This window comes from Octopus bimaculoides, chromosome 1 (assembly GCF_046866305.1).
Source record: "Octopus bimaculoides isolate indiv1 chromosome 1, ASM4686630v1, whole genome shotgun sequence".
Lineage (NCBI taxonomy): Eukaryota > Metazoa > Mollusca > Cephalopoda > Octopoda > Octopodidae > Octopus > Octopus bimaculoides.
In genome coordinates, this window is record NC_142928.1 from 97,229,499 (window position 1) to 97,243,741 (window position 14,243).

The 14,243-nt window shown below is 33.7% G+C and overlaps 1 protein-coding gene across 1 annotated transcript in view; it reads left to right on the forward strand.

The window, feature by feature from the left end:
- LOC106875018 (ubiquitin-conjugating enzyme E2 L3) overlaps window positions 1–12,776 on the forward strand; it is a 38,317-nt gene extending 25,541 nt beyond the window's left edge. The window contains exons 2-4 of the mRNA XM_014922970.3: window positions 836–931; window positions 10,033–10,219; window positions 11,689–12,776. Coding sequence (XP_014778456.1) covers window positions 836–931; window positions 10,033–10,219; window positions 11,689–11,843 — 438 coding nt within the window. The 3' untranslated portion in view covers window positions 11,844–12,776. The remainder of the gene's footprint in view (window positions 1–835; window positions 932–10,032; window positions 10,220–11,688) is intronic.
- The last annotated feature ends 1,467 nt before the right edge of the window (window positions 12,777–14,243 follow it).

Sequence of the window (14,243 nt, forward strand, 5' to 3'; positions counted from 1 at the left end):
GTTGTCTTTCAGGCAGAAATACCCCTTCGTCACAGTGAAAGCACTTAATGCCTTCTTTCTTTTCTTGTGTATTATTGATACTACTTTCTTTGCCATGAACATGAGTATTATTTAGAACAGGTACAGGTCACAACTTCAAACCCTGGAGGACTTGAGAATATGCTTTTCAACCATCCAACCTCAGATATGAGACATCAACAGCCTAAGTATTTAGACTTTTTTAAAAAATTTTCTTACCCACTTTTAATTTTAATTCTATTCAGTTTGTGAGTGGAATTAAAATTTATATCGATAAAAGCTGTACATTATTTTTTAAAGTATTGTACTGGTGCATGTGTATTTTTTGCAGTGATTTACACCCATTTTTGTTTTAAAATGATTATAATATTTTTATACAAAACTTTCTTTAAAAAGCTGGTGTTATGTTGTAACACATCTAGTGCATTCTTCAGTGAGCTATGGCTTGCAAAATGTTGAAATTTCATATCTATATGTGTGCAGGATGGTTAATTAGAGCTTTGCTATCATACAAGTCATATGGTAACAAGTACTACTGTTTGAAGAATATCATTTTTGTGTTTCAAAATTGTTTGCTTGTTCTTTATAGTGAAGAAATAATCTTTGATTGATGTTTCTTCCACCAGTCTACTAGTAAAATGGTTGAATTGCCCCACTGTTGACTAACTTCTCTGGCAGTTCATCACATCAAGTAGTTACATGATATTATTCAAATGCTGAAAATATATACTTTTAACAAACCTATTTAATCATTTTTGTAATTTGTTCAATAACTGTTAAATGAACTTTCCCAAATGTTTTCTTTCTTTTTTTCTAGGAACTAGCTGAATTGAAATCTACAAACCACAAAACATATTGTGACATCATTGTTGATACTAATAATATACTTATTTGGAACTGCCTATTAATGCCTGTAAGTTGTTTTTCATTCATTTCCTAACCTCTCTTTTCCGCACGCACACACACACACACACACACACACACACACACACACACACACACACACACACACACACCTCTCCCTCCCTCCCTCCCTCTCTGGGCATAATTAGCTATGGGGCTGTAATTTTATTTTGTACCCTGGTTGAACTTTTGGGTAATGTCTAATTGGTAATTCAAACCTAACACATTGGCCTTTTTCTGAATCTGATCAAGACAGTTTGGGAAATCCTAAAGATAGTGTTTCTTACAATGTGAAAATATCAGAATAGGCCATCTTGCTCTGAAAGTGGAATGTTGCTGGCCAAATGTAAATCAGATTTATTATAAAATTTCCTTTGGCTGGGGCCCTAAGTTTTACTGTCAGGCAAAGCTTAGTCCAAATTGTGTGATGGATCTCCATCATTCAGCAATGAGGATTCAGTAGTTTCATCAACTGGATTACCTGCTCCTAAATTAACATGTAATTGGCTGAGCAGACATATATTCCCATAACATAATTCTCAGGTAGAATCAATGCAACACATTGTGTGATAAGGTTGTACCTTTTTGAATTACAAGTACAATCCACATATCTGACTATAGAAAACAAATTTACTCAAGACACCATGCAGTAGGATCCAATCTGACACTACATTTTCTAAAATATCTTTTCTTAATTTAAGACGGTTGTGATATTAGGGAAATTTGGTTGCAGTGTCTTGCTGCATTTGGCTCAATGTAAACTTCGTTCTGTAGTTTCAGATCATCCATTAAAAGACTGTGATGAAAGATGTTTGTGACAATTTCATTTGCATATCAGGAACTATATCATTCAATATAGCCTACTGAGTGGTTTATGAAAGTTTTGGCTGCTATTGTTAGCAAGTCATGCAACAACTGAATTATTTTGTGTTTTCTAAACCTAATGTGCCTAATGGTAAAAGTGTTTGGTGTTTAATGTTTGTAATAATAATGTCTATTATTTTGTGTAAATACATTAATTTCAAATTTAAAACCTGTAAAATTGTTTAAAAACACAACTTTTAATTACTTTTGAATTTGGAATGAGTTTTATTTTTTATCCTTTATTTAACCAATATTTTCATTTTGACAGTGAATATATATTACTACAAATTGTTATTTGCATATAGTCAAAATACTTCAGTTGAGTGTTAGAAGTGATCTAAAGGTTCCTGGATTCTCGAAATTTCTTTTGTTTGACCTATTTAGAGAGGGTAATATAAAAGGAGTTACATACATAGATACATAATAATCATAATAATGAGAATATTAGTCTTGAATAAAGCAGGGTGAAGAAGAATTTGATATTGGGCTTTGATTGGCAATGTGTATTACATTTTTCTCCCTTCTATGTCATTTCTGACAACTTATTTCTCACTTTTCTTGAAAACGTTTCTAAATTCATCACTGATTGCACAGAAGGCTGCTTACAGCCAGTGAAACATAGCATTTTGCAATAAAATAAACATTACTAAATCATAATCCAATAGATACTTTTATGAGTTTGTTACTTTTCGAAAATAACCAACTTTGATTTTTCTTTTATTCAGTTTCTACTTCACTAAATATCATACTATTTTTGCATGTTCTTTCCTTCACATCTTTTACTTGTTCAAAAATCTTAATCAAATTCTAATGTATCTAAATTTCTTTGTTACAGTTGATTTTGAAAGAAAGAAGTTTTATTTTACTGGCTTGTTTTTTATGGATTGCTGTTGTGCTTGGTTAATATTTTATCTGGTATAATTGAATAGTGACTTACATCTTTATGTAAAAAGATACACAGAGATCAGTCTAAATGAGATTAATTTTTTTTAATCCCATTGCCAATTTATCAACTGTCATACAATATGGTGAGCTTCTGCAGTTTCCATCTGTAGTAGGCACATGGCCAAGGTGCTATCCCTGTGGTTACAAAGCAAACTTTTTAACCAACAGCTATATCAGTACCTATATTAGTCACTGAAATTATAGTTTTGTTCCCCTCAATTGGTTAAACAATTTCTGTTTTCTGTTGTCTTATTAGTAAATATAATCTTTCAGTTTTCCCTATCTATTAGTGTCTGTATCATTGCTCCAGAACTTCAAGAGTTTTTAAGAGCTGGCATCTTTGAGAAGGACCGAGCAAGCAATGCTGAGAGAAATGTGTGGGGTAAAGCTGTTTGATAAGAGGAGGACTGGGGACTTGCTGGGGTTGGAGGAATCAGTGAAACGGCTGGCCAGGGCAAATGGAGTGCAGCGGTATGAGCATGGGATGAGGAGCATGTTCTGTGGAGGGTGCTTGCGTTTGAGGTAAATGAACCACGAAAGCGAGGTAGACCGAGGAAAAAGTGGAAGGGGATAGGTGGAGGAAGAGATTGGGAGGGTTGGCTTGAGAACAGAGGATGCCCAAAACCGGGCGGGATGGTGTGAGGGCGGTTGCTATGGCATTGAGGTAGATCCGGCCACCCCCGTTAATGGGGACAAAACCCGGATTCAAAATACTGGATGATGATGTTTATGGAAACTCCTGTAACAAGACGGGACATTACTGCCATCTAAGAAGTAGCTACACTTGATATATAGAAAAGGTGTTGGTAGGAAATGCATATGGTATACCCAATGTAAACTGGGTACTCGAAAAGTGTAATGGGATTATAAGGTAGGCTGGCAGAGAAGGAAGATTTCATGTGATGAGCGGCAGAGCTTTGGAGTTGGAACTCAGCAAAATGTATGAACTCATGCTAAATATAAATCATGATATAATTTATTAATTATCAATTTCACAAACATTAATGTGGCCTGTTTACAACATTGAAAACGGCGAAATTTGATTTAAGGCCTTCTGTGAAGGATCTGATTGAATTAATTCCGTTTTTTAAAATGTTAGTCAATTGAGAATTTGTATTTTTGGTTTAATTCTTACTCTATAGATACAAGGTTTCTTCAGTAAATTTTGCAAAGATAATCTTTCATGTTGTTGCATTCACCTAAAATTTACATTCAAAATGTTTTAATCTTGAAAAGAAGGATCATGTGTCAAATTAGATTTTTTATTTTTAAAATAGTCATTTGTTAATCACTGTAGGTGTTCTGTCTTTTAGTTTTAACTTATTCACTAGTTTGAAAGTCTAAATACAAGTGTTGCAGAGTTTTCTCCTGTGGTTTCTATTATAGCTTTTGCTAAAACAGCCTCTTTTAATTTGTAAGTTTTCAGACACTTGTTTGTGACTTTAATGTTGGAGTAGGAAAATTGAGTTTATTTTTCCCTAGTACTTGACTGGTACTTTCTTGATACTGAGAGGATGAAAGGCAAAGTTGAAGCAAATACTGCAAGGCATTCTGTCTAACACTTTGACTATGCCCACTCAGGGCCTTTGTAACTTCTTTAATAATATTCAAAATATATAAAAAAAACAATAACAGGGATATAGCCTTTAAACCCAAACTTTAGTGTGTTATTAATTATAAATAGCCTCTTGATTAACATTGTGCATATATGTTCTGTGTTTTGAATCAATATGAGAAATATACAATTAGTGTAATTACAAATAAATGAGTAGGATTTAACATAAATTAAGGAACATTCCGTGTACCTACTCCACAGCCCTGCTTATCAGAATATCAATGAAATATTCTGAAAACTCCATAAAGGTTGATAGCTTTTATTACTAAGAATATGGTGGAAAAAGTTTTAGAGAGCTATTTCCTCTTCTGATAACAAAGAGATTCTCAGATCAACTAGAGAACTTCTACATTAAGTGCGACCGACCTTTTTCAAGAAGCAGGCTGCATGAGACATGGCTCATCATCAGGCGGGGTGCACAACTAAAAATATTATTGAAGGTAATTTTTCATTGGGCATACCATTCAGAATGTCCTGTGGACCACAGGATGCCTATGACTGCTCCACATGGTCACTTAGCCTGTTAAAAATAGCGACCAAATCTCCCTCAGTAAAACTCACATTAGATAATGTTAGTAAAACATATCTAATGTTTTAGTAAAACTCACATTAGATAATGTTAGTGAAACATATCTGATGTTTTAGTAAAACTCACATTAGATAATGTTGTAAAACTTAGTAAAACTCACATTAGATAATGTTATCCTGAATTGTCTGGTCGCACCAATATTCTCTCTCTAGGTGAAGGGCACATTTTATGATGGTGTATAAAATGCAATGTTACCTGTTAACAAGGATATTGGAGGGGAAGGTTGTGTGAAAGTTGGAAAGAAATGAGGTGGCCTGCTCCGTTGGCAGTATAGGACATGAATGAGGAAGCATAAATAAGTTGAAAGAAAACCTAGCAAAAGAGGAAGACTATTGGTATGGATATGTGAACTGGAGGTTAACAGGTAAAGAAGTACCCAGCAATCTAAGTGGAATAATCATGCAGAAGAGGAAAATATGGGAAGAAGTGGTAAAAGGTGATCTTGTGAGGCTGAAGATGACAAAAGGATCACAGCAAATGGCATAAAGCTGTACTGGAGAAGTGTCATCCTGGAAATGTGTTGTCATGGAGCAGAAATGGACCACATCAATTAACAAATGCAGGTCTCATTTTGCTGAAGTGAACATACATTTCTCCCAATGTAATGGTCTGGTTAGATTCTAGAAAGTTGTAATGGACAACACAAATAGCAGACCACCAAACAGTCACTGTAATGTTCTACTGATGCAACTTTACTTTTGGAAAATGTTTGAGTGCTTCATCATGATCAAGCCATTGACCTAATCGCTTACGATTGTTTTAAGGATCCACTTTTCATCACGAGTCGCTATTCAATCAATAAATGGATCATTAGTTTTGCAGAGAGAACATTGAACATACTTCAAAACGCCAAAGTCTTTGATTTGCATTGAGGTCATGCAGGACCCATTTCTTGAGTTTTTTCACGTGGCTAATTTTCTTCAGGTGATCTGATACTGTTGAAACATTGACACCAAGCATAGACATTTCTCTGACACTTTGTCATAGGTTTTCTACAACTATTGTTTTCAAATGCTGATCATCAAAGGTGGATGGACTTCCTCAACCTCCTTGATCTTCAAGGCTTTCATCCCCACTATGGAATCTTTCAAATTATTGTCGTACCGTCCAATCACTAGTGGACCCTTCACCCCATGCTCTGCTGATAGTGGTGGCTGTTTGAGAAGCATTATGTCCAAGCTTAAATTCATGCAAAGAAAGTAAATGCATTTCTTCATTTTTCATGTTTGAAATTAAGGATTTCTATGCTTCAAAATTATTTTCTGAAAGAAATCAAATGAAAATTTATTAAAGAGTATACATCAATTATTAAGCATGTAAAATTTCATCCAAAACACTACAAAAATAACATCTTACATCAAATTTGAAAAAATGTTTTCATAAAATTATATACACATCAATATTAATATAGAAGGTTGTAAAGCTTCCCATTCTAAATGATGCTGTCTTGTAGAATGCATATTTGTAAGTTGTTGCAGTTGACCATCCACTTTCTCTCTGGTGGTAAGCATTGTTTCTTTCCCAAAAGCTCATTTTTGCATTATGAAATCTCAAAATTGGAGGTGTTCACATTGCTTTTGTTTCTCTCATGGTTTCTTTTATAGGGTTTCAAATTTTGGCTCAGTGCCAGCAGTTTTTGAGAGGATGGGGAAGTTGATAACATCACCCCACTACTTAATGATGAAAGATAGAGTTGACCTCAATTGAATATGATCAAAATGTTTAGTGGCATTTTATCCGTCTTTACATTCTGAATCAGTGTGCTATTGATTCTATCAGCTCACCAATTGTAATAGCTTATTTGATTGATCCAATCCATGTGATTCATGTACAGGGTGCAAACAATTTTTGTTTACATGAAGACTGTCTCAGGCAAAAAAATAAGTGTTTTTATTTTTTTGAGATATATTCATCAAATTTGAGTCAGTTTGTCTTCATGACGTGTTCTATCAGTCTCACACAGTGAGCCCTGCCTTTGACCTCAGTGACAGCCTCTAGGCAACCCTGGAATTGGCAACAGGTTTCCATAACTATCTCCCATTTTAGGTCCTGGTAATCCTGGCCCTCAGCTTGTCCTTCATGTTGCAGCTAGATTTGTTGATCTCTCATTCCACCTTGCCCCACACCAAGAATTCGAGGGGGTTACAGGCAGGTGAATTGAGAAGCTAAATGGCAGGAGCTGTGTGATCAAAAAAATTCTCCAACAGCCATGCCTGAATCTTCCAGCTGGTGTGGCAGGGTGTAGTCTTGCTGCTTCACATACAGCTGTCCAGTCAATCCAGGGCTTCACTGCCTTGCTCAAAACACATGTAGCCATTGGAAGTGGAGTGGCATGATGACACCAAAGACCATGATTATCACTAGAAATTTTATCTGTATGACTCAGGCGACATCCTTGGGTGAGACATCAAACTGCCTGTTCTGAGAGTTGATTTCTGATCTTGGCAGAAATTCTTGTTGGAGAAGACCAATTGCATATCTGGCTCCAGCAGATGTTTTAACCTGTTGATCAGCTTCTTGGTGTGTTTAAGTTGTCAGAAATTGTCCCTTCCTCATCTTGTATGTAAAGTAACAAATGTTCCCATGCACCACCAGCCTGATGAGCTTTTCATCCCCATCTTTCTCCTTTACAATGGTACTCATCAACTTGCTGGGATCATTGTTGATTATCTAAATTTCATCAAATTCTGGCATTCTGATGGCATCAGGTTGTTAATCATGGGTTTTTGTCTCCTAGTTGAATCCTGAATCTTGTAGCTTCCTTCTGACCTTTTCCACCATCCTTCTGCTGACATGGAGGAAATATGAGATCTTGTTTGTCCTTTCAGTTCGGATTCTGAAGACTTCATGCCTCTTCCACAAATCGTTAGGGTTCAAAATTTTTGATAGTCAATTATTCTGCAGAAAAATAAGCAAAAAAGACCGACAGCAAAAGTAAAAAAAAATGCATAAAATTAGCAGTTGAAATTTACAAACAAATATCATCCACGCCTTATAATTAAGGTTTACAAACTCTTTGCAATTTTCATCCAAATGTAATCTCATGGGAGTCTTTATTTGCTATCATTACATATGTTGCAAGTTTGACCTAACTGAAATATTGATCAAAAAGAAAAGTACAGCAAGGGTCCCAACGTTGACATCATCATTTTAATGTCCACTTTTCCGTACTTGCATGAGTTAAACAGAATTCATTGCAGATTTTCTGCTGCCAGGTGCCCAACCCTTCAAATTTGGAGTTGCTACAACTAATTGTTTCAAGTACAAAAAAAAGTTATAGAAAAAAAATACATTGTAGAAAAATTTTTTTTTAGAAAATTGAGAATTAGTTTCATCTCATATCATATATGGTACATCATGTTTAATCTGCACTTTTTAAAGTACTAACTAAAATAATCTCGGGGCAAATAAAATTTTTCTAATTAAATAAATACCACCAAACCCTATTTTTGATACCTTGAGATTTACCATTCCAAAAAAGAATTATGTACATTTGGATCTTTTGGAAGAAGGCACTTTCTTTCTGCAAGGGAAAGTTTGACATTTGTTTCATCAATATATATAACTTTGTCTTCATCAGAAAATTTCATCACAAACTCGGCATAATCTTTCTTCAAAAGTTTTCCTAGGTTGTTGGCAGTCTCTGGCTGTAGATGAACTTTTCCAGTGAAATCATCCTTCTATTATATTTTGAATGTAAGCATTTGCAAAGATATTTCTAGTGATAATTGTGGGCATTCATTTAACCACTGAAATGACTCAATATGTTCATTTCTTTTTGTCAGTGTTACTGACACCTACCTTCACAGTGCAATGTGATGCACACTACCTAATTATATGCTATATTCTTAACATTATGTATTGTAATATTGGATTCCTTAACAGCGCATACAGTGAGGAAAGCAGGCTTCTTACCCACCAGCATTCTCTTAATACATTGTGAAATACTAGTACTTGTAGCTTAAAACAAGTTGTCATTGCTTTGGGACTTTCATTATCCATTAGTAAATGCTGCATTGTAGGTCAAATGATGAAATTAATATGAATTTTAAAAGAATCAGCAGGAGTTCAAACAATTCAGAACATTAGACATGTACTTTGTTTTATCTAAATATCTAAGTTGCTTCAAAATTATCTTAGTTTGTATTTGAAGATATGTATACACATTATTACACTGACAAATTTTTGTCAATATTCTCACTCAAGTATGAATTAATAATTACAGGTGCAAGCAAGTAGACTGAAAAGTTTCAGGTGTGATTATGAAAGGGTTAAATAAAAATGAGAAATACAAAAGGATATTATAGGATTATGCCCCAGGAACCAAATTCAGTGTAACAAAAGAGACACTTGAGCCTGGAATAGTTATTTACTTGATATAAAATACAAATACTTTTAAAAATATTGCTTTTGTCTGTTGCAATCTAGCTATTGACTCCTCTCGCAGTTTTTGTCAAACTGTGTGCCTTAGCTCTACACCAAACTGTTACCCCCCAACCATACTACCTGCCTGAGACGACTTTTATTTCAATGATACAAATATCCAGTTTTAAAGTGATTTAAATTACAACTTTACATAGAAATCTGTTAATTTCTGTTCCAAAATATATATATATATATATATATATATATATTTTCTTTTACTAATTTATTTTTGTTATTTTCAAAATTACGTAATCAAACGCAGTGTGTTTCAACAGAACAAGGGTAAAAAAAGGGTTAATGAGTATGATCTTTCCTTTTATATTTGAAACCTTTAGTCCTGATGTAACTTATATAAATTTCTAAAGTGTTAGATCAAAATGCATGATAATCAGTGAATTTCAATTTCAGCTTGACTCAGAAAGATATAGCCATGATGATGTTTCACAAGTTAAGTTGTGAAACATCTTCATGGCTACAAGTATATTAGAGGAATGGGTCTTTGCCTAATCCTTTCACTTGTAAAAATGTGGTTTTGTGTTAATGTAGGAAACTATGGTTGTTACAGTTGAAATATTCTTTTGCCTTTTAAGCTTTCAGGATTTATGCACCACTTGTTTTGTGAAACCTATTCCCATTTAAAAGATTGATTGACCTTGATGCTTTTATATTACAGGACAATCCTCCCTATAATAAAGGAGCATTTAAAATACTGATAGAGTTCCCAGCTGAATATCCTTTCAAGCCACCACGAATTACGTTCAAAACCAAGATTTATCATCCCAATGTTGATGAGAAAGGACAGGTATGCCTGCCAATTATCAGTGCAGAGAATTGGAAACCAGCTTCAAAAATGGACCAAGGTAACCTTTTAACAAATTCTAAGCTTTATTGGGAACTGTAGTGTAGTCATTTGACAGTTTATATATTTTATACATATAAATTCTCTAATAAAGATTTAATGGGTGACCACAACAGAAATCAGTCTTCCATAGTATTAGTTGTAAAATCCTTTATTACAAGATACAAATAAACTTTCACTTAATCTGTGCCAAAGAGACATTGTTGTGCTTTGATGGTTGAATGAGTTAAAATAATGTGGATTTAACTTTATGCTGGCATTAAAAAACTAAATAAAATCTGGGGAAATTTACCCTGAAGGTAGATTTATCTACTATAATAATAATACTCGTGTTTTTCTCCATCACAGCATATGAATAAGGAAGGAAGGGGTGATGGCGAACCGGTAGTGGGAGCATTTCAACTCTGTGTCTGTGTGTAAGTAATGGAAGTGGGATGGTGAACATTCAACACTGAAAAGAGTATATGTGTGTGCGTGTACAAGTATGTGAATGTATGTGTGAACCAACATTCTTTCAGTAACAAATGGTGATCAATGTCACATATCAAAAGACAACTAGATAACATTGAGAAGTGTCTTAATTTGATTTACCATCCATATTTATAGATAAAATGCTACAATTAGCTGTCATGTTTGAAGGCATGGGGCCTGCTAGTTAGTTAATGCTGAGCTCATACACAGAATGTGCTTTTGCTTCCAGGGTTTTGTTTTTTTTAATCCTATCAACTCTGTGCATTGCCTTCTTGGGGACATAGACTACTGGTCTGAGGATGCTCAATGACATAAATGTTAAGCCTTGTACGTGGTAGGCCTTTTCTGCAAAATAATTTTATAAAAGTATTGAATGTATTTCAATTCAGTTATCATATAAATATAATTGAGATACTTTTGTGTGAATGGAAATATATTTACTGATGGTTTTCTTTTATTGATTTTAATGTTTATTAGCCTTTTAAATCTTTTCATGCTGAAATTAATCAAACTTCATAATGGGCTGCTGGACCTTATTTTGCATAATTATTGAATTATTTTCCCCAAAATTCTCATTCTGTAGATAATATTGACTTTTAGATTTAGCATGTCTCTGCTCCCCAAATAAGCCACTAAAAGATTTAGCTGTAATAGTGTTACGCACTTCAGTTATTTGGTTCAAAGGTAGCCCCTTGATCAGATGTTCCACACCATCTTTCTTTATATAGTGTGTCTGGGGGTATTTTATTCAATGTATCTTTCCGTTTTTTTTTTTTAAACTAGTGTTGTTTTGGTTGCTGCTTTATTGGATCAGCAGCTGTAGGATCCCTTGTTGATTTATGTTCCCCCAATACTATTGGACTGATGAATACCAGTTTGAGTATTCCTTTCACTTAATATTGATTAGTTAACTGAAATAAATGGACACCAACATGGCAATGACAAGTTGGAGTCTGGATTTAGATATATAATCTTATGCTTTCTTTTTTTCTCTTGTAGTTATAGACGCATTGTTGGCATTGGTTAATGATCCAGAGCCAGAGCACCCTCTAAGAGCTGATTTAGCAGAAGAATTTACTAAAGATAAGAAAAAGTTCTTGAAGAATGCTGAAGAACATACTAAGAAATATGGAGAAAAGAGACCAAGTGACTAACAAGCACTTTCTATTGTATGTGTATCTTTTTCAGACACTAATTACAACGCCATCTTGGATGTCTCCATGAGCGTGACTTTCTTCTTTGCTTTCAGTGGACTATGTTCACAGGAGCATTGTTTACAAATACACACGCATGCACACACTTACATAAACATGCTTACATTCAAAAATATAGACATGTTTACCTCTTTTGACTGTTATAGTGATAATCAATTTTAATAAAACTTAAAATAAAATCATAAACTAGTCTTGCAAATAGAACATTCATGCTTTTTCCAAATTCTGTCTTTAGAAGCTTTTATTCTGTCTGAGGTTGTGAGGCAGCCCTTCTGTAAATGTGAAATATTCCACAGCTATATTTGCAATAGCTTGATTCTTTTATCTAACTTTGGAAAACTCATGAAACTAATGAAATAAATGCCAGATTCAGATTAATTCAAGAATTTCCTCTAATTAATTTTTATTCCTTAATTTTCCTTAGAGATGTTTATAATTTATTCTCTTCTCAGAAAGGACTGTTCTTACAATTAATAACCTACATTTACAGACTAAATATTCAGTTTTTAATCAGAAGTCAGTGGCTCACTTCCCTATGAATCTTTACAACCTATTTACATTCAGGTGGAAAACTTTCATGTGTTCAGCTTTTTATTTTAACATCTACATTAACATTGTATTGTTAATTTGTTGATACTGTTTGTCTTTTTTCCAGAATCTGTCTGGTTTTTAGGAAATACTTTTTGAAAGGCAATTTCATTCCTGATGTTGTTCAAGTCGTGTTATATATATATACATATATATCTCCTTACTCTTTGGTGGGGAAAATATATTCTTAATTTCTATCATGTGATAACCTTCACGTTTGCATCCTCCATAACTCTTCTAGTGTATTAAAAATCTACATCATTCAGAATAAAGAAATAAAAACAATTAGTTGAATTAGACTTTCTATTGGTGTTACACAAATGACTGCTCTCTTGAATGCTTATTATATCATAGTTTCAAATGTCACATATTCAATAAAATGTTGACAATCTTGCTGTGACTGCAATAAACATGTGCTTGAACTGTTTCATTAACAAGTTATAAACATGAATGGTTTCTTCTGTACCTAAGTCCATACAATTCACATCTTCAGTGATTTGTAACCAATTTAGTTTTAAATGATTGTTATAGTGATTTACAGTATATCGGTACTTTGGTTGTTCAGCACTGAAAAGCAGGCAGTTCTCTTGCAATGAAACCTATTTTGTTTCACTGCTACCGATTTGGTTCTTGAACTGGAAAATTTGTCTCAATCTACATGACTGATTCTATGTACCCTTTATAGAAACTTTAGCAGTAAATAATCTTGAGTTGTAATCTCTATATACAGACATTAAGTGATTTGGAATATTTATAAGCCATAAGGCCTGATGCATCAGTATTCAACTTATGGCACTTCCAGTGTTAAATGAACACTGAAAACTAGATTATGATTTCAACCATAATTCATGAAGCTTCATCCAAACATTTTTCATTTTAATATATTTAAAAAAATAAAAAAATCATGTAACAAAACAGATTTTGGGTGGCACAAAAATTCTGTTCAATTAGTGATGCAAATATTTAAGACATTTCGATGGAACCCCAAAATAGATACTATCATCTGCTGAACCAGTTGTCATAAAACTTTTCTCATTAAGAATTTCCTAACGTCTCTACAAAACTGTGACTGGTCAGTTATCCCATTACACCTTGTAATATAAATCCTTTCAACCATGCTACCTAGAAGTATGGTCAATTTCAAGAAATTCTTCAAGTATGTCCTTTCGATAACTCCATCCCTAAATACAATTGAATCATTGCTCCACTGATTGCTTGAATGATACATTTAATGTTACTATCATACATACAAGATAAAAATTCTTGATATCAATGTTTTATGTTATTAGTACCACTAAATGCAAGTTTTCTGAAAATAAAAAATGGTGCAGTTATCAGGCTTGTCCAGGTTTTCTACCACAATATATACTCTCCATCCAAATAGGTCATAACTTTGTGGGACCTCACTTAGTTATTGATAAACACTTTTTAAAAAGCTAATCATACAATTAAAATCATTAAGTGATCAAATAAATTGACATCTAGATGAGAACTGGTACTAGCAATTCTGTCCACAAGAAGTTGAATTACAAACTGACAGTAGTTGCCAATTTTAGTGCTGTACTCAAATCCTTTTTATTCCTAGAGTACTCATTACATACATCAATCACTACACAAAATATTGACCTACTTCAGGGATGTGCTGCCTAGGTAGGCAATGCCTAACTTGAATAAAATACAATGATTAGCAACATTTTCCTTTTATGGTAAGATATGCACCTAATTCAATAAAATTATGAAGGTTACTCTGAT